General features: G+C 40.8%; 1 protein-coding gene across 10 annotated transcripts in view; it reads right to left on the reverse strand.

Moving 5' to 3' along the window:
* GTDC1 (glycosyltransferase like domain containing 1) overlaps window positions 1-25,215 on the reverse strand; it is a 284,555-nt gene that overhangs the window by 104,000 nt on the left and 155,340 nt on the right. For 5 of the 10 annotated variants that reach the window (XM_056495917.1, XM_056495911.1, XM_056495918.1 and 2 more), the window contains 3 exons: window positions 21,560-21,630; window positions 20,756-20,847; window positions 12,444-13,816 (listed from right to left, as the gene is read on the reverse strand). In XM_056495917.1, the coding sequence (XP_056351892.1) occupies window positions 13,733-13,816; window positions 20,756-20,847; window positions 21,560-21,630 (247 nt within the window). In that variant the 3' untranslated portion in view covers window positions 12,444-13,732. Of the gene's footprint in view, window positions 1-12,443; window positions 13,817-17,380; window positions 17,903-20,755; window positions 20,848-21,559; window positions 21,631-25,215 lie in introns of those variants that run through there. The other 5 variants (XR_008840915.1, XR_008840914.1, XM_056495914.1 and 2 more) reach the window with 2 other exon arrangements.

Consider the following 25,215-nt stretch of genomic DNA (forward strand, 5'->3'; position numbering starts at 1 on the left):
TGAAAAGAGCATTCACTTCATGTTGCTCCTTTAAAACATTATCACACAGCTCCTTTTTTTTCCCCCTAACCTGACCTTTTTTTTTCCCCCAACGGTTTATCTATAACTTAATATAACTAATTCTTTTGAAATAATGTTCACAGTTAGCGTAATTGGTGTTATATAGTTCTAATGTACATTACAGAATATTCTGTCACTAGACACTAAATTGAAATTTTAAAGAAAATGATAGAAATAGCTGTAAGGGAAAAAGTACCCTTTTAAATCTAATTTGCTATGCACCGCAGTAGGGTAATGGATGCAATGAAAGTTCCTTTATTGAGTTCCCATGTCCAAAAGGTATTTAGGTAGCAAAGGATGTTAAGCAGACCCCCTGTGCTCCTCCTTTAAGTAAAGATAGCAGGAAATAAGGTATATAGGTTTGTGTCCTCCTGATTTTTATTTCCTCAGGAGTACAACTTATGCAAAGGGCACCTTAGGCTACTTGGAGGATCACAAAGGGTGCCCCCGACCCCCTCGCTGTCTGCATGAATAGAAGCATCTAAAGGATGGCTGAAGCCATACAGCGAGTTAAATCCTTCAGGTGGGTCTTTTCAAATTCCAATAGTGAGGAGTTACTGGAGAATTGGTAAGGATTTCACTAGGCCCCAGCAGGTTTGAGATCAAAAGCCCTGGTTAAATAAAAGCCTGTTGGGAAATCTTAAAACCTCTTTGTAATGTAACTTTAAAAAGTTAATACAAAGAGCCCTTAGACTGAAGCCTGTAACAGCATGAACAAAGAGTATATCAAAACTGATTCCATTAAGGGAAGGCAGACAAATAAATTCATTTAATTTAAAGAGAAATCAGATATATTACTCCGCTAAAAACTAAAAAGCATATCAGGAAAAAAAAAAAAGCCAAACAGATTTTACAATACACATGCACTCAGAGCTGTGAATAATAGTGATAGATATATATAAAATCTATTTATAAATATCTCTCTGAACAGAGAACAGAACATTATATACACACATATATGTTTAAGTATCAATTTATCCAATATGTGCATGTGTGTGTGTGTATAATTCTAATATATACATATTTTTATCATTTATGAGGCCTCACGCTGGGCTCTCAAATCTGCAGTTAGATATTTCTATATAAGTATCCAGAAAAACGCAGCTGAAAGAGCCCCTACATTCAAACTGACACAAGACATTTTTCAACCCAATTAATTAAAAAAGATGGGTGCTCATCAGTCAGCTGGCGCGGGATTTTTCTCCATCATCTTGCCAAAGTGTCACAGTGTTAGTGGCGCAGCATGTTGGAAACAGAAAATCTGGGACTAGGATTTCGATATCATTTATTAGCTGACCTCTTTCTGAGCAGCTCTTACACTTTTAACTCGTTGGGAGTCCTGCACTGGAGGCAGGAGGGCAGGAAAGGGGAGATGGAGAATCTCAGGGAAGCATTTATGTTGGGAAGATCCTGTTGGATCATCCTCTGGGCGAGATGCTCATGTTGGACACTCACTCTGGGGATTGGGCAGCATTTGCTCCAAGCAAGCTGTGTCTCCTGAGCATCCTGTGAGCAGGGGAAGGCTGGGGGGCCAGGCTGGGGGTCCCTCACTTCACCCAGGGTGGGGTCCTTTGGGTGCTGGATGCTCTGGACGCTTGGGAGGAAGGGTCCTCTTGTCCCACAGCTCGCTGTCCCCACAAAAAACATTCATTGGGAATTTTGCTCCCTCCACCCTCCAAAAAAGGAAAGGAGGGGTTGAGTTCTGCTGGTCTGTGAGGTTTTTATTATTATTATCATGGGGGAGATGTGGCCATCTCCTTAGCTGGGAAGCACATTTCACTGTTAGAGAAATAATATTTCTCTCACAACTCCATAGGCTGTGCACTGGAGCAGCGAGATGTGTGCATGGTACAACTGAGGGTGAATGCTTGCAAAAAGTCACATTCTATGGGACTTTTTAAAAAAAACTTTCCTCCTTATAACTAAATTCTGACATTTTAGTTCAGCACTGCTCATTAAAGTTGCATATAGTGAGGGAATGAGGGAATGGGACCTACCCTCATTCTCTAAACCCATGAAACACTGCCCCTACAGCAGAGACAAGTCATTCTGTCCCTCTACACTTTATTAACTTTGTTTTTTCTGGAGATAAGAAATCAGCAACATGTTTCACATATGGTGCCTTTCATCCCAGCGAGCAGCAATGGTTTCACAACCTACGCTAGTGGCAGTTATTTTATATTATTATAATTATAATTATATTATATTATATTATATTATATTATATTATATTATATTATATTATATTATATTATATTATATTATATTATATTAACCCTTAAAACACACATCAAACCAAAGACTTAACTATAGGTATGGTTATCATTTTAGCAATGCCATTCCTGGTGATTTTGGGTGGATTCCACTAAATGAGTACAGGGATCACTACTTACCAGTAGACCATTGCTCTGTGCACCAGATCACTCTGGTGGCTGCCAAAGAATTGCCCTTTGTAACAGAAACCACAGAAAAATGGCAAAATGAAGGATTTCAGATGGAGATAGGACCACAAGAAAAACCCAGGTGAAAGATATTGGTACTTGGGAACCTTGGGCTCAGAGCTGTGACTCACATTCTTGCCCTAGCAAGTATCTAATAATCACAGGAGATAAATGTCACTTTTGACCCTTTGCTGGAGAGAAAATCTCTCTGAAAACACCGTATCTAATAATATCAAAGGTTGTGGTGGCTTCTGCATGGCTGGCAATTTTTAGACCAGTAGAGGATGAGGTTTTCTGGTTCAAACAGGAATTAATTGAGGGAAGTCATATGGCTTGTGTTATACACGTGACACCAGATGATCCAAATAGTCCTTTCTTGGCCTTATAATCTACAAATAACCTTGTGGAGGTACTGCTCTCCTGTGGATTAGTGGCAAACCAATGCCCCTCTTGCTTGGATGAGTTTTCTGATCTAAATACCACCCAGACCTGCGTGGCCTACAGGATTTGACTGGATCATGGTCTCAGACGGAGCCATTGCCAATTAATGCCAGGCATGAGATAAACCAGGGTAGGACACGCTCTGCTTCAGGTGCTGCGTGACCCTGGGGTGTCATTAGCAGCCACATAACAAGCCAGCTCTGAAGCAAAACAACTTTGCTATAAAGACACCTCTAAATATTGTTTTTACCCTCGCTGTCTTTGCATTGCCTTGCACCATAAGACCCAGGCTGTCAGACACCGTGGGGCTCTTTGGCTCTGAATTAATCAGCTTCGTCTGCAAGAGCAGGGTATAATTGTGGCCAGTTTATAATCCATAAAAATAATAAGATTCCAGAATGATTTGTGCACCAGGACAACCCATTCCTATATGGAAAACACAGCATATGGGGTTTTGTCTATTTTGCTTAGATTATGAGGCAGAAAAAATACCTGGCTGAGAAGTGCTCAGGAATTATCAGGTGGATGGTATTACAGGAGCAAGCCAGGTCTTTATTTATTTGCTTTACATGGATGCTTCCCTGCTCACGTTGTTGGAGTTACAAAGCTTAGCTTCCTCCTGACCATTCCACAGCCCTGACTGCTCCCAGTCCTTTGTTGTGATCCATCAGTGCAGTTTTGCTGGGAAACCTGTGCCAGGGAAAGCCAGGCTGCACCCCCGAAACCCGAGGTGAGCTCAAACTCAGTCACCACCCCAAAGTCGATCAGAAATATCTCTTAAATATAGCTATGCTTATTCCTGTCCCTCTCACCAGGCCTTTTTGATATAGAAGGAAATGTGCCATTTATTAAGTCAAGAACCATTTCCTTTAGCATCTACAAACATTTCTTCCGAGGTTCCCTTTCAAGCACCAATCTTATTTAGATCTGCAGGCTGAGACAGTAGCAAAAGGTGGAAAAAACTTACAGTCATTACATTGATTAATCAGCTGCTGAAATTTGGCTTTCCAGCGTGACACCTCCATTCTCTGAATGTGTGGCCCTACTGCAATGCAATCAATTTGTCTGTGCAGGCTCCAAAACCCCAGAGCCACATGATGCAAAAAGGCAATCTTCTGCCCTCTTTGACCACAATAAGCAACATTACTGAAATCACTGCTCCTGTACAAGTGTAGCATGACCCCATATTTGTAGGCAGCAGAGTATGACTTCATTAAAAACCATCATCTGTGTTAGGGAGTGGGAGCAAGGCAAGCCAGCAGCAGAGCAGCATATGTCTGAAACTGATAGTAAAATGGGTGATGCCTTAAACCCCACCTCTATACCGTTATTTACATACATATCTTTCATCTGACATAGGCTTCCCCTCCAGCACCTTGAATATATCAGTCCTAAGGAAGAGACTTTAAGTTCAAAGAGTGCCATCCCCAAACCAGAGTAGGGGGTTATCAAGTGAGGTGCGCCAAGCAGTAAGACAAAACATATGCATTTTTAATAGATAGCCTCTCCTCCCCCTGAGGAAGCCAAGAAAAGAGACTCTGTGAAGCTTCAGCTGAAAACAAGTACAGTGGATTTATACTCAGGCTGCTATTCACAGAAAAACAAAATTCACAACTCTTACATATATATATTTTGCTAGATGTTTTCCAAGCATTCTTCAAAGCATGCCAGCTCCACCCTGGGTCCTGTTGACCAAGTGGATTGACCTCCACACAGCATTCAAAAAGAAGAGAGTGACAAAAGATTGTGAAAATAACTAAAAAATAAAGAGGTCATGAAAGAGAAACAAAAATCTCAACAGGTCTATATGGAATTTCAGCAGCACTTTATTTATTAATGCATATGAAGCTACCACTGTATTCCAGCTCCCAAAGACAGATCTGTGAGGAATAGGCCACATGCTGATTGACAGCAGCCATAATTCCATACAATGAGACTGTATTAAATTGTTTGATGTGATATGATACTCATCACTTGTAACTGATCAAACACACTGCTGCATCAAACAGTACTACAATACAATCAGGCTGGATATGGTTCCTGCCAAGGCTGTTCATCACATTGCACACTTCTGCATTAAACATATCTATTAATAGCATTGACAAACTACTCCTATCCAAGTTCTTTTTTCCCCAAGAATTGCAGGACGTGGAATGTGCACAGAAATCCACAGATAATGCTTTACAGTTTGAGGCAGCACTTCTGTCGGCTGAGTGCTCTGACATGAAAGGATTTCCCGATTTGGGAATTTTATAAGGTAATGCCAAAAGTTGCAAAATTGTGCCCCAAAAACAAAGACCCAACGTTCCTGCTTCCCTTTTCAATTCTATTTTTTTGGATCTGTTTCTTTTCTTTCTCTCTTATATGCAAACAAATTGAAAGGTTGACTCGTTTTTGACCAAGATTTTACTTTTGCTGCGCCTCTCCCCAGGAGAGCTGCTATCTTTGCAGGAGGGAGCTGTGTTTGCTAACATTGACCCTTCTAGAGGAGGGAGACATAAATAAAAGCAGCGAATTCCTTGTCACCACTGCTCCTGCTGCAGACAGCGAGGGTGACACTGCAGCCCATGGGGGACAGGACTGGCTGCGACACAAAACTGTAGGGGCTCTCTCAGATGCAGATTCTTAAATGAGTCTGGGTCTCTAGAGGGCAGAGGTCAGCTGTCCTCAAATCTGTGTGAATGCTAGATTAAGTTTATTAATCTCCCTGCTTTCACTTAAAAACCAAATTATAGGATGGTTAAATGTTAAAGCCCAGGAGCTTGTGAGACGATCAATGCCCTCTGTTACCTCTGCTAAGGGGAGCACAAGGTGTTCAGACCCCAGAAGGATGTAAGAAGTTAGTGTGATGACCAGGGAACACATTCTCCTTGTGAATTACCATGTGCTTCATGCCTGGTGGATGTTTTGTCTGCAATCCTGGCACAGCACAGGCACCTCAGGCACAGAAGCAAGACCCAGGGACCGATGGCTTTCTCACCTGGATGTCCCAAATATCCAGCTTCAAACACAGCTCTTTATAAAGGATTTATACCTGTGATGGGGCATGATTCCAAATGCCCATCTCCCTGCACCAACCCTCAGTGCCCAGGAGCAGCATGAAACCAAGCATGCAGTGAACAGGGTATTTAGCAACCTTCAGAGCAGCCTCTCTCCATGCACCTCATGGAACTACTCCAGGGTGTAAAAACAAAGTGATAAACGAGCATGAGGGGTCCCCAGAATCCCTCATGGACAGGTATGCACATCATAATTATACAATCTTCCCCCTTGATTGCTACCTCAGCTTGGGAGACCCAGGATCACATAGCCATGGAAAATAGGAAGTAATACACAGGAATGCATGCCTGGCTGTGTGGAGCTGGCACCAGGCTTTTTTTCAAGCTGGGATTGTATACATTTTACATTTATGAATATTTTTGCAAACTGCAGTGACAGAAGGTGCCTTTTGTCCTGTTTCTCACTTCTGTAATGTCAGTGTGAGCAGATTAAGCTCATGGCACGGTAGCAAATTATCCCTGTTGATGGAGCCAGCTCCAAAAAGATTACTTAAGAGAGGTGTGTAAGGCGTTTCCTTTTCCTAATTAAAAATATTAAAGTGCTTCAAGTGCTGTCTCAGAAGGTTATATTAGAAGCTGGGAAATATAGAGGAAAGGGCTGGACAGGCTTTTCCACTCTGATGGACAGGTTTTAGCACTAAGAGCCCTAAGTGCAGTGTGTAGAGCTAAAGAAACGGTAACTTTCTATCTGGGTGTAGCTAAGTAATTCAAGATGCTGCAAGTTAAGTGTAACAGTAGAAAGGAAGAAGTTCAAAAACAAAGTCCCAGGCATTTCAGTGCAGTGTACAGTATGCTAAATTGTGGTATTACAGAAATTGCTGAGAGTTTGGCCACAAAACGTTTCATACTGCACCAGCGTTCTGCCAGGGCTGCCTTCCAGCAAGCCCAGACATTTTTTCCTTTCACCTGTGCTTTTTTTTTTATTTTTTCCCTCTTGTTTGTTAACACAAAATCAAACACTGTACCAGAGAATTACAGCCCTTGTCCTGAATGTACCTCTCCCTTTATTAAATCAGCATGACTGAAAAGTCACCACGCACCAGGCAAAGACAACAGCAAATCTGGGCTTACCCTCCCTGCACCACCTGAGTGCCGCTATTATTCCTCATCCTTGGGGAGAGGACCCCATATGTGAGTTTCAGAAACCACCTCAGTAACTCCAAGCATCATTATCAATAGTAGGATGAACTGCAGCTGGGATGCACTGAGAAGGCACGGTAATACTCGCCCTAATCTCTGCATTCATCTCACTGGCCCTGCTAGGAAGTTTAAGTACATTTACTGGGGATTCTTCAGCCCTTGAAAGGTAGGAAGACATCTATGAGGCTTGACGTACCAGCTAATTAACTTGGGTTTGGAAAAAAAAATCTTCTTATCTACTTAACTTGGAGACACTCTCTTTGTTTTTAAGCCTGCAGACTACCTTCTCTTTAAAATGCACGTTACGTACCACTCCGTAGTATGGAATGTATTATTTTTAACGAGGACCTATTTTAACTTGGACCTAAAACTACTAACATTTGACAGAGGGTTGTTTTTTTGTTTTTTTTTTAAAGCTATTTGCAGAATCAGCTGAATGATAGTCTATAGCCTGTGTTTTGCAAGACAGGCTACAAAATCCTCATGCTTTCCTTCTGTCCTTAAAATCACGGGCACACGAACGTATGAAGCGCTTGGAAATGAAGCCCCAGATGCACCCACACCTCCCCTCTCCCCCCAGAACCTATAAAGGAGTTTAAATAAATCTCTCAGGTTTTGCTTCTTGGTCTCTGGAAGTGGGGAATATTGAGGCTGGGAGAAAGTGATTGAATTCATGCCTGCAGAGGTTGGGACACGTGAGTGTTTCCTGCAGCTCTTCTGACAGGAACACAGACGTGAGCAACTCCTGTAACATCCCTGCTCAGAATTAAACCGTGCTAAAATTTCCTGCGGATGGCACAGAGAGATTTTAAATCCTCACCATATTCCTAACAGATAGAACAGTGGCATGATTGACCAAGCTTTTTTTTTTTTTTCTTCTTCTTTTTTAAAGTACACATATGATGATGCATCATAGTTATAAACAGATGGTATTTGGCCTCCTTCCTATTCTCAACATTTGGAATTCCTAAACTATGTGAATTAAACAATAATATTTTATAAACATACAAGGGATTTTGCTCACTGCTTTGTTAACATAGAAATTATACAATGCTGACATTTATTTAAATTTTAAAAAGTAAACAAGAGTGTGTATTGAATTAAAGCAAACTAAAATCAACAGAGAGAAATATGTTCTGTGCGCACATTACCTACAACGGCACGGGCCTTTTTCGGGGAGACATAATGGGATGAAGCACAAATTGTAGCTTAGACAGTCTGATCCTTTGTGCTCCAAAGGCTCATTTAACACCTCGCTGTAAACAACGGATATTTATACCATAATTGGCCAGTTGACCATCAGTTGTTCTTTTACTCTGTAACCTGCTATTATGGAGTTAAAAGAAGTTCCTTTCTGTTGGCTTTTCTAGGAGTGAAAGTGTGTTTGCAATTTTAGTACCAACTGGATTCAGTCTAACACTTGTACTTAGTATGAGAAACATTTTCATAATACCAAAATTTGGGGGAATAAGAGTATTCCTGCCAGAAAGGGAAGAAGAAAGTATTGGTTCTTAAAAGAAGAATTCTGTTTGCTTGGTTTCCTCTTTCCTTTCTATTTTAACCCCTTTTTAGGCTCCTCTCGAGCTGTGCAAAATTGAGAAGCACTTAGGTTTTAATCACTATTCCCAGGTCTGCAAAGAGGTTCTGTGATGAATAAATAATGAATCCGAGATTTTAATCAGTGTTATGATTTTTGAAAAGGCTAATTATCATTGTTTACAGACATGCCTTTCCAACGTATTTCCTTGTTTTTCCTTCAAAGCTCCAAGGGTTAAGCCCCTCGCACGCATCCCTCCCATCCCTCCCCAGCGCCGCGCTCCTTGCCCGGGATTTCTTTCGGGGGCTCGGGGGTATTTTTGGTTCGTTTGGTGTTTTATTTGGGGTTGTGTTTTTACTGGAGGAACCGCAGGAGAGAGCCGCAGGGCTGGGGGAAGGCTGCGCACCACGGGCAAGGCTCCGCACCCGCGGAAAAGCCACGGCGGAGATGGGGCGGGGGGGAGAGAGGAGAGCATTTCTCTTTGCTGTCACAGCAAACGCTGCAGAAGAATCCGATTTTAAAAATAATATTTTTATTATCGAGAATGTCGATGATAAGAAGTGGCGGGCGGCGTGTCCGTGCCCCGCTTCCCGGGGAAGCTGCGCTGGGATGCGCCGGGATGCGCTGGGATGCGCGGGGATGCGCGGGGATGTGCGGGGATGTGCGGGGATGTGCGGGGATGTGCGGGGATGCCCCGGGATGTGCGGGGATGCCCCGGGATGTGCGGGGATGCGCCGGGATGCGCGGACAGCACCGCGGGGCTGACCCGACAGCGATCGCCCCCGGCTCAAACCCCTCGTATTATTACCACTGTCATGATTTTTATTATTTATGATTTTTACCATTACAGCCGCCACTGGCCTCGTTTAACCTGCTTCGCCCACACCTCCATCCTCCCGGCCGTTCACCGCCGACAAAAAAAAAAAAAAAGGAAAAGCTTTCCCGCGGGTGGGATATTCGGTGCCAAGGTCCCGGTTCCCCCCATTCCCCTCCCCGTTGCCCGGACCCGCAGCCTCGCTGCTGCCGCTGCTGTTTTTGCGGGCTGAGGGGAACAATTCCAACCCCTACAGCCCCTGATTATCAGCAGCAGCTGCGAATCTTCACTAAGAATCTAAAGAAATATCAGAAGATTAGGCAGCGATGCTATTTATTGCCCTGTAATTAAAGTTCTATCAGTGTTTCTATTATAAAACCTTATTTGCAAGGGTTGGTAACTCAGAGCAAAATCTTCCTGCAAGATGAAGCCTCGCTAAGAAGAATTTCAGTTAAATAAGGTTAGCCTGTTAGAAGGTAAAATCCTCAAGGACTTTCATTAAGGTGCTCATTTATATCTGCAAATACATTGCCAAGTCCCCCAAATCAAGGATATAGAAGAGCAATTTTTTTTTTTTTCCAAAAATCAAGGATTCTTGGAAAGGTTTTAATATAATTCTCTGGGAAATTATTCCCATGAAAACAATTTGTTTGAAAGAAAATGCCCTCTGGTCTTTTCCACACAAACTAGTCTTGGGCTAGTACATGAGAACCCAACTTAAAAGTGCCTGTGAGCAGAAAAGAGGTTGGTTAATTATTTTCAACTGTCCTTTCTGGAATAAAAAACAGAGTAAACAGCTTGAACAGGGAAAGGTGAATTTAATTTTCAAGGCCCTTTAACTTCTAATAATCTGAGGAACAAGATGGGAGGTACATTCTACCCTCCCAGTTATCCTGATATAAATTCATTCAAGATTTATATTGGTGTAATAGAGAAGCAGAATTTGCTCCGTGATTTCTAATGAACTGCTGGCTCGGTCTTTAAAAACGCAATTAGAAAAATCTAACCACCTAATTCAGAACAGCTTTGAGCTGAGGCAGAGGTCTCAGTGCTGCAAACAGGGATGGAAGCTGGTCGGTGCCACGGCTCCTTGCTGTGCCTGCAGCACCAGAGTGGGGCTAGAAATGCTGGAAATGGTTTTCTACAGAATTCCCTAATTGTTTTAGGATTTTCCTTTCTATTATATGGGAGAAGACAATTCTCATGTGGAATAAACCTGTGTTTCCTGTGATCTCAAATGATAAGACAAAAGGATTGTAGGATTAGGTGCCTGGCCTGTTACTGATGCAGAAGGAGCTGCTCTGCCTGGTGAGGCTGGCACAGAGTTGGGAAAACCCAGCTCTGACTCTGCACTCAAACTTGTCCCAGAGCCTTGGTGCCACTGTGTCAATGCAGGAGAAACATCAATAAATATGAAAGTAAGTCAAGGTTCAGTTACCTCTTGCTCTACTCACAGGATTAGGTGTCTGCATTCACTGCTTACTCATGTGTGTAGGAACAACAGGACCGAGATCCCAATTTGCCCCTCTGACCTTCTGAATGAGGGGCTGAAATGAAGCAGCACAGGGTGACACTCTCGTTTCTTCTGCTCAAACTGAGAGGCAAAACTCCATAGATTGTTTCAGTCTGTGGTGCTGAAGGAGACACTGTCTGGGGGAAACATCTCCTCTGACTACCTGGAAGCCCTGCAAGCATCACCTCTGGCTACCTGGCAGTCCCATATCACTCTCATGACTGAGGAGCTCAACCAGGGCAGGGTGGCCCCTGGCACAACCTGTGATGTGGTAAGGACACAGAATCAGAATGTTTTGGGTTGGAAGGGACCTTTAAACTCAGTTCCAATCCCCTGCCTTGGGAACGGCCACTTTCCACCAAACCAGGCTGCTCCAAGCCCTGTCCAATTCATCCTTGAACACTTCCAGGGATCCTTGCTCCAGAGCAGCTGTGCATCTTTGCTAAAAATGTAAAGAAATATCAGGAGATAACACAGCATTGCTATTTATTACCCTGCAATTAAACTCCTCACAGAGTTTCTATTATAAAATGTTACTTGCAAGGGTTCATAAGAAGGGAAAAATTTTCCACCAAGACGAAGCCTTGCTCACCAGACAGAGCTGGGCATGGTTGAAGTACCACTGTCAGTAAGTTCAGCAGGGCAGAGCTCTGCCCCACCAAGGAGCTGGGTGAGACCTCCCCTGGCCATGGGGCTGATGAGGGTGTGCCCTGAGGACAGCAGGAGCCTTTGAGTGCAAACCACACAGCTTTGATGTTTTGAGTCTGCTCACCACAAGCCTGAGTGCAGCATTACAGCATCTCCTCTTCCCCTTTTATTGGTTTGGAGGATGACTCACTGTGATACTTGAAGCAGTTTGCTACAACTGCACTGTGCCTCAGTTTCCCCAGCAGTAAAGCCAAAAAATATTCTAGATTGCTGGTGCAAGGTGTGATGACATTGGTGAACATCTATGATAACTCTGGTAGGAGTGCAAAGCAGGATGACCACCAGACCTATGTTCTTGAGAAGACCATGTCCACCCAACCACCAGCAGTGCCTAAAGCCAAACTGGGCTTTGGCTGAGCAGAAAGGAGGAAGAACCTGCATGCAGAGGGATGATCACTGCAAAATTACAACTCTACAGTGCTAGGAGAACAAGCAAACACTTTCCATTGGGTCTCCCTGCCTGGTTTTGATTTCTTCATGGGGTAATTTTAACAAGAAGTAACACACACTCTCTCTCATGCTGAAAAATTACATTTCAGCTTCTTGATGGTGTCAAAAGTCACAAAGACACTTGTGGGGAGGGGGACCAGCCTGCACCTTTCACTCCTTTCAGGGAAAGGAGCTGCCCTGTCTGATCCAAGGGAAGCTGAGACCACACCTGTCTGCAAAAACAAATCTTACCAGACTTCACATCGTAACACCTTACCCAGAGTCCTCTTCCTGCTTCTTCCCAGAGCAGAGTTGAAAATCTTGGGATTGCCATAAGGTTTTATTATCACTTGCAAACCAAATTCTACTTCATCAGATAAAGACACAATTGCATTCATTGACTCTGACACAAGGATATGCATGGAGATAAACATACAGATAGATGTACACACTTATACATGAATGAGATATGCTAATTAAAAATTGCAGTGGGCACTTTATTAAAAATTTATTGTACAATCTACATCTTCAAAACATTTTACATCAACAAATATTGCGGCTTGACTGTTGGAATCATAAGTGATTTATCTTTAAAAGACTGTATTTGCAACTGGATGCAAAGATTCTTGATGAACTGCCATTACATTTAAACTACTGGTTTTTATTGGAAGTATTTTGATTGTTATCTGTTTGTTCTCCATCCTTGAGAGAAATAAAACAAGTGTCTCAGCTTTCATTTTATCGGATAGATGGCACCATGTAGCATATTTCCCATGCTAGTTTGAATTACAGCTGTTTATCTTTCAGCTTTCTTTAAGATTAATTAAATGCAAATGTAACTCCACGAATCATGGGATTACCTGCCAGACCCCTTATTAATACCTTCACTTAAAAACCCCTTTGCCAGAGAGTCATTAATTTGCAATAAAAAAAGGAAAAGAAAAAAAAAAAAAAAAAAAAAAAAAGAAAAAAAAGGAAAAAGAGAGAGAGAGAAGTGCTCAAGCAGCCCTTTGCCTCCCAACAACCCGGAGATGGCTGCCCAATTAGTCCTGCAGCATTCGGATCCTCCTTTCAGGCCCTGTGGCCCTTTGAGGACACAATAAGGCTCCAATGATAACCTGGCAACCTAGGTAGAAACTCAGCCAAGTGTGAGCGTTTGAAGCTGCAGCTTGGCTGCCATCGTGTCGGCGAAAAGAAAGAATTCAGGCACCATGTCATCCAGTACAAAGGATAAAAACAGATTCAACCGGAAATTCAATGTGGCACCACATATGGGATACATGAGTGCGGTTACACAACAGGCCACATATTTTTTTTGAACAGTCTCCTGCATGTGATGCCGAGGACATGTGTAACCATCATAACGTCTCTAAGAATCTGTATTTAATTTGAGCTGGGGTGGTGGCAGGGATTGGAGATCTGAAGCCGCCACAGGTTTGTGGCAGATGGCTCTGTGTCAGCTATGACAAGCAGCCAGGCTCGGCTTCCTCTGCAGATTTTCTTTTCTCTCTGATCAGGTAAATATGGGCACACTCTGGAAACTTCCACAATTCTGCCTGAGGCTGCAAGTTTGTGACTTAGCCCCATCTGTCACAAATCTTCCCTCGGTTCTGCTGCGAGCAGAGACCTGAATTTACTGCCGAGCGCTGCCCAAGAAAACCCGGCCGTGTCGCCCTGCGAGGAAGCACAAGAGACAAGCACAGGGAACTGTTAGAGATGGGACACAAAGGGAGGAGAGCATTTCAGGAGGGGTGGAAGCCAAGTTGGTCAAAGAACACTTATTTAAAAACGGGGTGAAGTCAGTGTTTTTGGTGGTTTTTTTTGTTTTTTTTTTTTTTTTTTTTTAAGACAGGTAAGCTGTTCATCAGGCTCAGGTTATTTGCTCCCTCTGCTTTACTGCTGGTCTCAGTGGACTGAACACCCTCAGGGACCAGTGTGTCCCTCTCACCCTGAGACATGCCAGAACCATGAGCCAGCAGGAGTTCTGCTAGACCATCATCACTCTGGCCTCTACTTGAAAATCCTTTTTTGTTTTATTTTTTTTTTTTTTTTTAATTTCTGAGGAGTGATAACTCTGCAAAGAACTGGACATTCAATTTTTTCAAGGAATAAAATTCCATCACTATCATTCCATCAGCAGTGGAGATCAAAAGAAGGAAAGTTTTCGCATAAAGCAGTATCTTCTCATAAAGAACAAACAGCATAATGTCAGAAGCAGAACAGTATTTTTCATTAAATAATCAACTTGTTTCTAGTGTCCTAAGATCAGGACTGAAGCACTTAAGATCTACTCTGGCATCATGAGACTCAGAGTTAACCTTTAGAATTTAATAAGGAGTGCTCATCCACTCAGACTGGCTCTTTCAGGACAGTTGGAGTTGAAGCACACAGTATTGATTTAGTGTACATTTTATGCACTTTTTAAAAAATTGCCTTAACAAAATTAAGATTTAGAAATTAATTTTCCACACAAAATCTGAGATTTGTCAGGCAAGACTGGAATGATTTACAATTTATATTGGGTCTGATCTACTCTGTGATCCAGCTCATGAGTAAGGAGGAAGAATCAAGGTGGAAAACAGTTTGTAGCAATCATTTTTGAAGTTCTAGTTTTCAAACTCCAAGCACCTTTGGAAACCACCATCAAGAGAGACTGTTGCTTTACATGAATTGGGTGCACTATGAGGACCATGGCAGAGCTATTTAATACACCTCAGCAGAGTAACAGTATTTCCCTGACCAAACTGGCCTGTTCTGCAGTTTCTTATAATGGCCTTTTAAATTACACCTCATTCTTTAAAAAAATAAACCAAACTTTTGGATGAAAAATCTATGCAGTATCTTGCATAGGATGGCTCAGAACACACTGACTGACTATGACAGTGAAAAAACACCCTTTTCTTCTCAAAGTAGTTTGAATAAATTGTACTGGAAAAAAAGTTTTCATGCTTTTTGCAACTTTTCTTCCTATTTCCTTTGACCCACTTCTTCCTCTACTGTTTTGAAGTGGCTGTGGCTCATCTGCCAGTTTTCATTTGCTTTCTAAAACTCCCCTGGAAGCTATCTAATACTGTCAGAATAAAAAGTTCCAAGTCCTGGTGTTTATGCTGAAAGGTGCCCCCATAATTGCTTTAGCCCTATTCTGCAAGTGCAGCCAACTTCTGTGAGCTACAGACCAACATTTGGGAACATGGTGATCATAGAAATGTTGGATTAATGCTTGGACTCGATCTTAAGGGTCTTTCTCAACCTAAATATTTTTTATGGTTCTGTGATTTTCAGAGAGCTGGAGTCTCCTGGGTATTTACTCTGAGAGCCAAGAGCAAGACAAGCCCAGAGAGAAGTTCAGGTGCAGGCCACCTACACACCTATCTGCACATATATCCATTTATCTATGACTGGATCCCAAAATTAGGCAACTCCAACTCCCTTCCTGCCAGCTCATCTCTTCCACAGTGAAGATCCATGTTAGCCAGGCTGACTTCCCTCTACCACATTACTTGAAGACCTAAGGTTCACTCAAAATGCTTAAATTGTGCCCCACAGCCCAGCCCACATTCCCACCTGTGCAAACCTCTAAGCTAGAGAGGGGTTTCACTCTATCAGCCATACACAGGGAATGGAAAGTGTTAAGACTTGAATCTAACCTGGATTTGATCCTGAGCAACTTAATCCAAGTTTGAAGTCAGGTCCTACTTTGAAACTGGCCCTGTTTTGAGTAGAGGCTGGGCTGGTGACCTCCAGAGGCACCTTCCTCAACTAGTCTGTGATTCTGTGCTCCAAATAAGTAATGGAAGTTTTCTTTCACATTAAAAAAAAAATCCTTTTTTTTTACATCTTTTCCTTAGGAACACATACCTAATCACTGGAACAGAGATGGCAGAGCATGGACACAGAGCTCTGCACTCCAGAGTTCCTGTAACCTTCCCCCACAGACTCTGAGAAGCAGATCTAAACCACCTCGAAACCGTTTTAAATCACGTTCATAGGAAACTGAGCAGCTCAAGAGGCAAATACAAGTTTCTCATTTGTGTTTCTAACCTCCTTGTGACCTGCACCTAATGCTAGCCAGGTAAAAGCAGAAATTCAATACAATTCCTTCTTTTTTAACTCCCCAAACATGCTCTGCTAGTGAGCAGAAAGCCAGCAGGATAGATGGAAATACTTGCACTATTTGCATACCCTATAAAGCTCTGAATTAACTTGATCAGCCCGGGACAAAAGATCTGGAGAACACTGTAAGCAAACATCTGCTCAATATACATTCACCATTAAAAAGTAAACAGTAGGATTGGCTCCATAAGGAACAGGTTGGGAATTATCAGAGTACTACACATCCCATAAACTGATGGCACGGCCCAGAATTCTCTAAAGCAACGATCACACCAGCACAAAAAACAGCTCTCAAGCATCAGAATGGCTTGAATGATGAGAGATTAGAATATAAACATGGAATAACACTCACAAGGAGAGACTGAAAAGACTGGGATACTGTAAATGTTTGACACATGTTTATAAAATAATGGATGGTACAGTAAAGATGGATGGGGAGCTCCTGCTTCCAGGTGACCAGCTCCAGAACAAGAAGACACTCAACACAACTGAAGGTGGAGAAAACCTGAGCTAATTAAGGAAATCATTTAAACACCATCATAAACACATCATAGAATCATGGAATGGTTTGGGTTGGAAAGGACCTTAAAGACCATCTTGTTCTAAATTCCTGTCATGGGCAGGGACACCTTCACTAGACCAGGTTGCTTAGGGAAAAATGAATTTCCTATGGAGTTTTGCTGGGGATTGGGTAAGGATAAAGCCAGAGACACCATCCCTGGCTGTCACATGGACTGTACAGGAACTGTGAACAACAGGGCTGAGTGGCTGATGGGACATCTGGCATCAGGCTCCCCTGCATCCTCACGTGCCCAGTGCCCTGTATCTTACACTGAAAATGCCTCCTGCTGCTTCCTTAGCTTTGCCTAAATATGAAAGCTGGACCAGGAGCAGTTTTCCCTTCTACATGTTTCCCTGAAATACACAAGATACTGCTTTATCTCAAATAAGAGAAGAAAGAAAAGAAAAGAAAAAAAAAGTTTTGTTAGAACTGCCCTACACAGCCAAATCCTGAGACTGGAAACAATTCAGATGTCTACGGTCTAACTGGGATCTTAATTTGATTTTACAGCAGTTTAATCCCTTTGAATTCAGCAGACTTCCTTCTACAGTGGTGTCAGAAAGAAAAAAATCACGCCATGTGTCTTTTCATAGGCAGGTGAGCTTCTGTAGTGTGATGGAAATGAGAAGATGAATGTCAGAAAGTGGGCCAAATTCTTTTCTCCATTAAACAAGCATGAGTGAGAGTAGGATTTTTCTGTAGGAACTGAAGCTGACAGCATGTCAACCAGCACTCATTCAGCTGGGAGGGCTGGGAGAGATTATTTAAAGTTGTCAGCTCCTTCCATGCCTGGCTTTTGGCAACTCTTCTTGTCCCTTTCCACTGTATACTCTTTATACATGCTGTTTTAAATTAAGAAACTCAAGTGAGGAAACTGAAAGGTAAACTTTAAGAAAATAACACAGAAACAAATGCTTTGCCCTCTTTTATTTAATTTATTTTATTTAAACTTTAAATTTACTAGATAGGGCACTAACAGGTCCTGTGGTGTGCCCTGATCAATGCCCTGCTGTTGTTACTTGCTTCATTCTGGTGCTTACTTTGGCAACCAAAACCATCCAGAACTGGAGTTTGATTCCATGAAACTGGAACAGAACAAATAATTGATAACAAATGAGATCTGCTTCCCTCTCATCTCAATCTTCTGCTAATAACTGGCAGAAGGCAAGGCTGAAATGCAGATGAGCCAGCCCTGAGTGCTGTGTGAGTAGTCAGGGTGAGGAATGCATCATCTGGAAAGGTTTCCATAGGTGCTTACATTATGGACATTTTTAGAAGTCTGCCAGCATGAATCTGCTCTGTGGAGTTAAGCTACTACAGTTTAATGCCTTGGTGTGTGCATTTTCACAGGGATGTTCCCTATGTCCAGCCCCTAAGCCTACTGCCCTGCTGCCATTTATCTCCCTTCTGCCACTAATTTTGTCAGCACAAGCACAGGACATCTGAAGGAATAAACTGACTGTTTAATTAGCCACTGTCTAATTATTATAGATATCCTGAGTAATAAAATCCCAACAATATGTAAAAGGATAAGCCAAGGTGATTACTTCCCAACTTATGGAGCAGAATCCCCAATCAGCAGAGAAAAGCACTATTTGCTTTTAAAGCATTTCTACTTCCAAAATTTCACAGATACTTGATAAACTTAATGCAGAGAGTATGGCAGGATGGTTTCTGAATGACAAGGAGCTGGTTAGCATTGACTCTTGTGCTGGGATCCCTTTTCTAGCCCACTAAAGCAGAGATAATATTATCTCTGCTTAATAATAATCTGAAAAAAAAGTGAAAATACAAAGCAAGTGCTGTGTAGGCTTCAGGATTTCTTTCTGTTCAGCTTCCTTACAAAGCAACATCACTCCAGCTGTAATGACCTTAACAGCACAGCTCTCAGCTAGCATTTTCCAGGAGATTTTGTGGATGGTCCACTGTGAAGGAACACTAGGTGTACGTGGGTGTAAGCACAAAAAGACAACTCTAACAGCATTCTCCGAGCTGATCCAAAGCCTATTAAAGACAACAGGGATATTTCCTCTGGTGCTCACAGGTGCTGGATTAGGCTCTGCTTTCCTCATTTTAAAACAATCCCCCACTCAGTTCCATTGCTACCTGTTGCAGAGGTTCAGCTCTGACACTCAGAAGATCTTCAAACCCCATGCATGAGGGGCAGGATAAATACCTTCAGCGTCTGCCTACTACTCATTCCAAGGAATTCTTAAAAAAAAAAAGATTAAAAAATCCTTCAAGCAAATCAGCATTTTGCCTACAGGGCTTGTGTACGCATTTTCGACCTGTACTATTCTAAATCAGTATTTTTTGCATGCCTTGGCTCTGTGTTCAGGAGCTGGGGATCCATGTGGGAGAGGATCCATGCGAATGCAACCATTAGCTGAGCTTGAAGCACTGGGAAATGCCAAGGTAAACATTTAAGGACTGCTTTCCCTTTGAAGCCCCCATGCCTAACTCTACGATACTATTGACTCAAGAAGTAATGCTGAACACTGGAAGTGTTCAGTCAGCATTTTAAACTATTATGAGCTACCTTCTGAACCATTGCCAAGTTAATAGACAATGAAAGATAATGAGCTTGAAATTGGGTGTTAAATTGCATTTTTGGTTCTCTCTCTTTTTTTTTTTTTTTTCTTGAGGTTTAACTGTTTCCTGCAGAAACAACATCATCTTTGATGTATCATTATGTGAATGCCTATTTTTAGGTCACAAAAAAAGTCAGGGCGTGGGCTCAGCCCTCGCTGCTCCTGCTAGGTGTGTGCGGGAAGGGGGAGAGAGGCAGACAGAACACAGCAAGACCCAACACTTTGGGGTCCCCAGAGGGAGGGAGGGAGGTGGAGGCATGAGGTTGGCTCTGTTGGCAGCATGAGACTCCAAATTAAGGAGGAGATTACTCGACCTGCTCATTAAGAGTGAGGCTGGATGGCGACAGCCAGGGAACGCTCCCAGAGCCGCATTTGTGTCGCACGGGTTAACACGAAGAGCATTTCCATGCACCCCACAAGCCTTTCATACTTTCAGCTGAATTCAGGGGTTTTCAGGAGCTGAAACACCTCTGTCATGCAGGGGTGATGTGTATGCAACCTGCCCATGGCAGAGCCAGGGCAGTAAAAGTCAAAAACCGCTGTAAATGCATGAAGCAGCATGCAAAGAACTGCAGTTATTCTTCTGGAAGCAGCATCGTGTAGTAACGACTCCTCACTGGAATAATGCAAAATTTACTGCTTCATCTACATTCAAATTAAAAAAAAAAGTGTGACTCCCATCAGTGTAAATACACCACTTAAAACCATGAAAGTCAGCCTAGCATCGAACACTTGAGCAAAACCTGAATGGAGAGTTTGCCATTGAACTTGGACAGAAATAACTGCAAAGAAGGGGACATGATAAATATCAGTAAATTATGCTCCCAATAATCTTTAATGCTCAACACACCTTTTAAAGCAAAGAATTAAAATAACTGTAATTATGAAAATCACTCAAATCATTCCAGAAGCCACAGAAATCTTCCCTGATACCTGTCACCTGCATTTTTTTAAACATTAAATTAGTATAGGAAGGTAGGATTATACTCATTAGTATAATTGTAGGATCTTTCTTTTATTTTCCTTTTAAACTAATGAGTTGCATTAATCCAGGTTCATTTTTATAAGCCTCTTGGGTCCAAATGTAAAGGACAGTCATTTTAGAAAACAGTAAATTAAAAAAAACATGTAGCATGCATTAAGTGCACGTATTTCATAAGACCTAGGTTAATACAACTGGCATCTAGTTTAATTAATCCTTGTTAGTGTAACGACTAATATCCCTCCCTAGCATGTTTCCTTTAAACATTAGTATGTTAATTAAATGTTGTTTTTTTAAGGGCTTTTTTTTTCCCCTTTGTACTTCAATATGGCATTATATCATCTAAAACTATTCCAAACAACTACCTTATAGAGATGTCTCCTTACAATATCTGGTCTCTTGCAGAAATTCTGAAGCCTTTTAAAAAGCTGTTCAGGTGTAGAATACAGATATTCAGCTGCAGGAAAAACAGATACATTTTTAATGAAACAAAAACCTCAAAGCACACACTCGATATTAGTCACTTTACTAATTAAAAATGCATATTGCTCTGTGCCGCCTCGTGTTTTACATTATTTAAGCATGATTTTATAAGGTTACCTCAGCTCACAAGGATGTTTAATGCTAAATAAGACTGTGTAGTTGTGCTGTTTAGACATCTCCTTTGGGTGATTAAAATACATTATTCTAATGTAACACAATGCATATGTGATACATTTAGTGATGAGATTTTTCGAAGAACTGCTACTACATTAGTGTGTATCCTGTTCTGCAGTTGCATACTATTAAGTATTAAATTGTTTAAATAATTTGGTGTGATTTTCAGGCCTGGCTTCTTTTTTTTTTCCCTCTTCTGTGTATCAAAAAAAAAAAATCTGCAAACCATTGCAGCATCAGTGACCTTTTAACAAAAATCTATCATTATGGGATGTGTATGCTAACAATGAAGAATGCTATTTCAAAACTTGCTTTTGTGTTATCTTAAAAGAACAGATGGCAAATATAAACTTCGTCTAATGTATTAAAACACATAAAATTTGCCTTAACACTAACATGTTGGCTTGCCAAATAAACAATTGCTTTCACTCAAGTTTATTCCCAAACTTTGGATTTTAGCAGGAATCACGTTGTTACGTTTCAGCAGAAGGAACAGGCAACAAAACAGATACCTGGGAATATCTCTGGGTACACCAAGGCTTTGGGACACAGCGGGTAACAGCCACAATGCACAGCCTCGATCCTGAGGATTAGAAATCACAAATACACAAAAATAGACATTAGTCAGCCAAAAAACTTATTTCCGTGCAAGAGCCTTGAGGTTGCCTGCATGCAGCAAGAGGGAAACATTTTTTTTTTTTTCTTCAGCAGCATAATCCTTTTAAATGCCAAAGTTGCTCTTTTTAAAGAAAATTTTATTGATCATATGAATTACATAGAACAGAACAGCGAGCATATGTTTTGTTCGCTGAATAAATCAAAGCGCAGCTCTGCATTTTTTTGTTTTTTAAATACTGTTTAACACATTTTATAATCAGCAGACAGACACATGTAACAACATGGTGAAGTATGGACGGCTTTGCTTAATAATGCTGCTGGAAAACGAGGGGCACGTTGGCCACACCAGGGTGTGCTCACAGATATTCCCCTCACCTGGCACAGCAGATATTCCCCTCAGACTCCCAGACTCCAAAGGTTACAGCTAAATATAACCCAGGAACAACTTGCAGTGTGTTCCAGGCTGGGATATTTCAGCTTATTCACATGCTTTGGATAATTTCCTTTCTTTTTTGGGACATAAATTGTGATTTTTAATAATCGCCGATGAAATTCCTTCGCCGAAGCGCGGAAAGCTTTCTACTTGTGTTTTTCTTTTTTCTCAAGGAACATTTTACATATCTCCCATAACATCAAACCCAAATATTTTAAAATTGCACCAATGTAGCACAAAGTTTTCCAGTAGCAGAGCTGTTCCCCTTGGAGTTCACATTTTTAACAGCTGAATGGGTTAAAGGCATCCAGGTTTCAGTTTATTTTTTTCACATAATGACCATTGATCTGACACAACGTCCCTCCAAAGATACAACTGTAATTTCTGTTGGCCAGAAATTACACAGTGAAATTCAAAACACTTCTTAAAATATGTTTATTTTATGAGAGGCTTTGAATTTCCTCCAACATGTTGACCATACGAGGACTTTATTTTTAACTTCAGTTTCTCTCATTTCACAGAATAAAAAAAAAATCTGAAATCTTGTCAATGTTCTTTTTTTTTTTTTTTTCAGTGACAACCCAAAGCCTTTTGCTATCTCCATGAGAATGTCAGGTTTGGAATTTTATTACAGGTACCCTGAAAAGACTCTGTTCCCTTTAGATCTACTCAATTTTAAACAGAAAAAAAAAAGAAAATAAAGAATAACATATTCAGCTTTCATGCTAGGAAACTATGCATATCCACAAACCCCAAAGACACATTTCTCTGCAAATGCTTTTGCTAAGTAATGACTGCTGTTTTTTTTTTTCATAAACTTTTAAAATTTGTAATTTATGTTTTTTTTTTTTTTAATAACATATGCACTTCAGATTGCATTTTAAACATTAACAACAATTTCAAAGTGTACATCGTCTAGCACTATATTTTTTACCAAAGGGAAATGTTTCTGATGTGTGATTTAATTGATGATTTCAGTTCTTAAATATTGTGTCATATGTCAAAGCAAATAGATTTTTAAAGTTTTCTTTAATCTAGGAGAAAAAAAAAAAAAGAGTGAAACTGTGGACATTTCAGTAATAGCTCAGATCACTAAGTTATGTTAAAATATTTGCTTTTTAATCATATCGTCTGCATGGAAAGAGAAAAAAAAAAAAAGAACAGCTCCCTAAAACAAAACTGCAGGCCAAGATGGGATCTGAGTCATCCTTTGAGTATGAAATTTTCCCTTTCGAAAAACCTCTACAAGGATCATGAATTAGTAAAATCAGAATTTAATGCCTCCGTGGTTTACTGGATGAAAGTTAAAAATTTGGAATTCTTTCATTTGCAAATGATCTTATTTGCATACTCCTTTGCTACCTTTCTGCACCAAAGTTTGGGTGTATTTTTCTGGCCAGTCCCTACTATGAGTAGTAACTTTTACTACAAACTTTACACCTTCCAGTTGTCAAGACCTAATGACCAAATGAAACTGGGCAGAGCTCACACTGACACAGACCTTGGTGTGAGGATGCACAAGGAATCCTTTAATTTCCATGCATTTCTGTCCTTTCCCAGAAAAGTATCATATCATAACAATAATAAAATTACTCTTCATTTCAATCCTTAAGCACTACTAGTTAAATAATAAATAAGAGTTCTGATTGATCTATTGTTAAAATGGCTAGTAAATGGTCTTTTTATTCCAATTAACAAATCATCTGCTAAATCTATGAATCTTAATATTCAGGTCTATTCACTTCAATTCATACAATTTATCTGCAAATAGTTGTTGGGCTTTTGATTCTAAATATAATTAGCTGATAATTTTGCTTGGCTGAATTACTTTTCTGGAGGGCCTGCTAAGACTCTCAGTCGCATTATCTAGCAATAATGAATCTGATAGGTGAAATTTTTTACTGTAATGAGGATGAGACACAGTTGTGACACCTGAGTCTAGTAATAACAGAAGACTGCTAATTATCGACAGCACTTTTTTGTGTGATGCACAGAGAAAAAAAAAATCCCTCATTATTAAAAAATAAAAAGTTACAATTATAAGTGACACCGGAGGAGAGTAAATAAAATGGAGTGATTAAAACATTGCTGCTTTAAGGGTGTTTTTAATTAAGTGGAAATGCTAATGTTGTCATACTTAGCAGATGGGATTAAAATTAGTTATTGTAAGTAACTCATATTTTATGTTATGGTTTCCACAGCATGTCTACAAGATCTAAGAAAGTGATACATTCCATAAGACATTTAAAAAATGAAATTCTCATAGTCTTTACAGCTCATAATAATGAACATCATGAATAAACTATTGTAAAAAAAAAATCCTGCCAAGGCTTTTACCATTGTGACTTAACTCGCATGGAATGCAACCATAATGTACTGGGCTGCTGGAATCACACTGCTGGTCTGCCTTTGTCTTTTGCTGATTGCTGCATTTCTGATTTCCTTCACACTCAACAATAACAGAAGTTTGGTGCTTGGGCAGGAATCCAACATCAAGTGTGGTGTCAAGAAGTTACAGCTTTGGTGCAAGGGAAGATGATGACCACCCACCAAGGTGATGTTCTAAACGAAAGCACAGGATGCATCATGTAACTGCAGATAAAAACCTAATTGCACACTTTCTCCTACTTTATTTGTGTAAAATTTTCCATCTGCTACATCTAAAGATGTCTAAACTGTTAGTATCAAACCTGCATTCAGCTGCCAGCTGTGCACATTAAGGATTGCAAAACACTAAGTAAATGAGGCAGCATAAAACCGAGTAGTACTGGTCCATCTGCCCAGTACTAGTAGGGACCCCCATACCTGGTCCTTTTAAAGCCCCACACTGCTGCTCAAATTGATAAGGAAAATACTTAATAACATGCTTTAAGAGCCTTGGTTTAGAAAGCTCAATTTGCATTTGCTATCATGACTTCTAAGTATCGGAATCTGCCTACTACTAGTACAAGTTAATGCTTTTCATCTCTCTTTCAAATGCTCTTTGAAGAACTTTTAATGAATGAAAATTAACATCTATAATTTATAGTATTTGCTGTCAAATTTCTGAACAATTCGTGGCAACATTTGGGAGATAAGTTTTAAATAGTATTTTTTGAAAACCGCTGCTGCCGTACA

The sequence above is a fragment of the Oenanthe melanoleuca genome, chromosome 7, assembly GCF_029582105.1.
Source record: "Oenanthe melanoleuca isolate GR-GAL-2019-014 chromosome 7, OMel1.0, whole genome shotgun sequence".
In the NCBI taxonomy this organism is placed as follows: Eukaryota; Metazoa; Chordata; class Aves; order Passeriformes; family Muscicapidae; genus Oenanthe; species Oenanthe melanoleuca.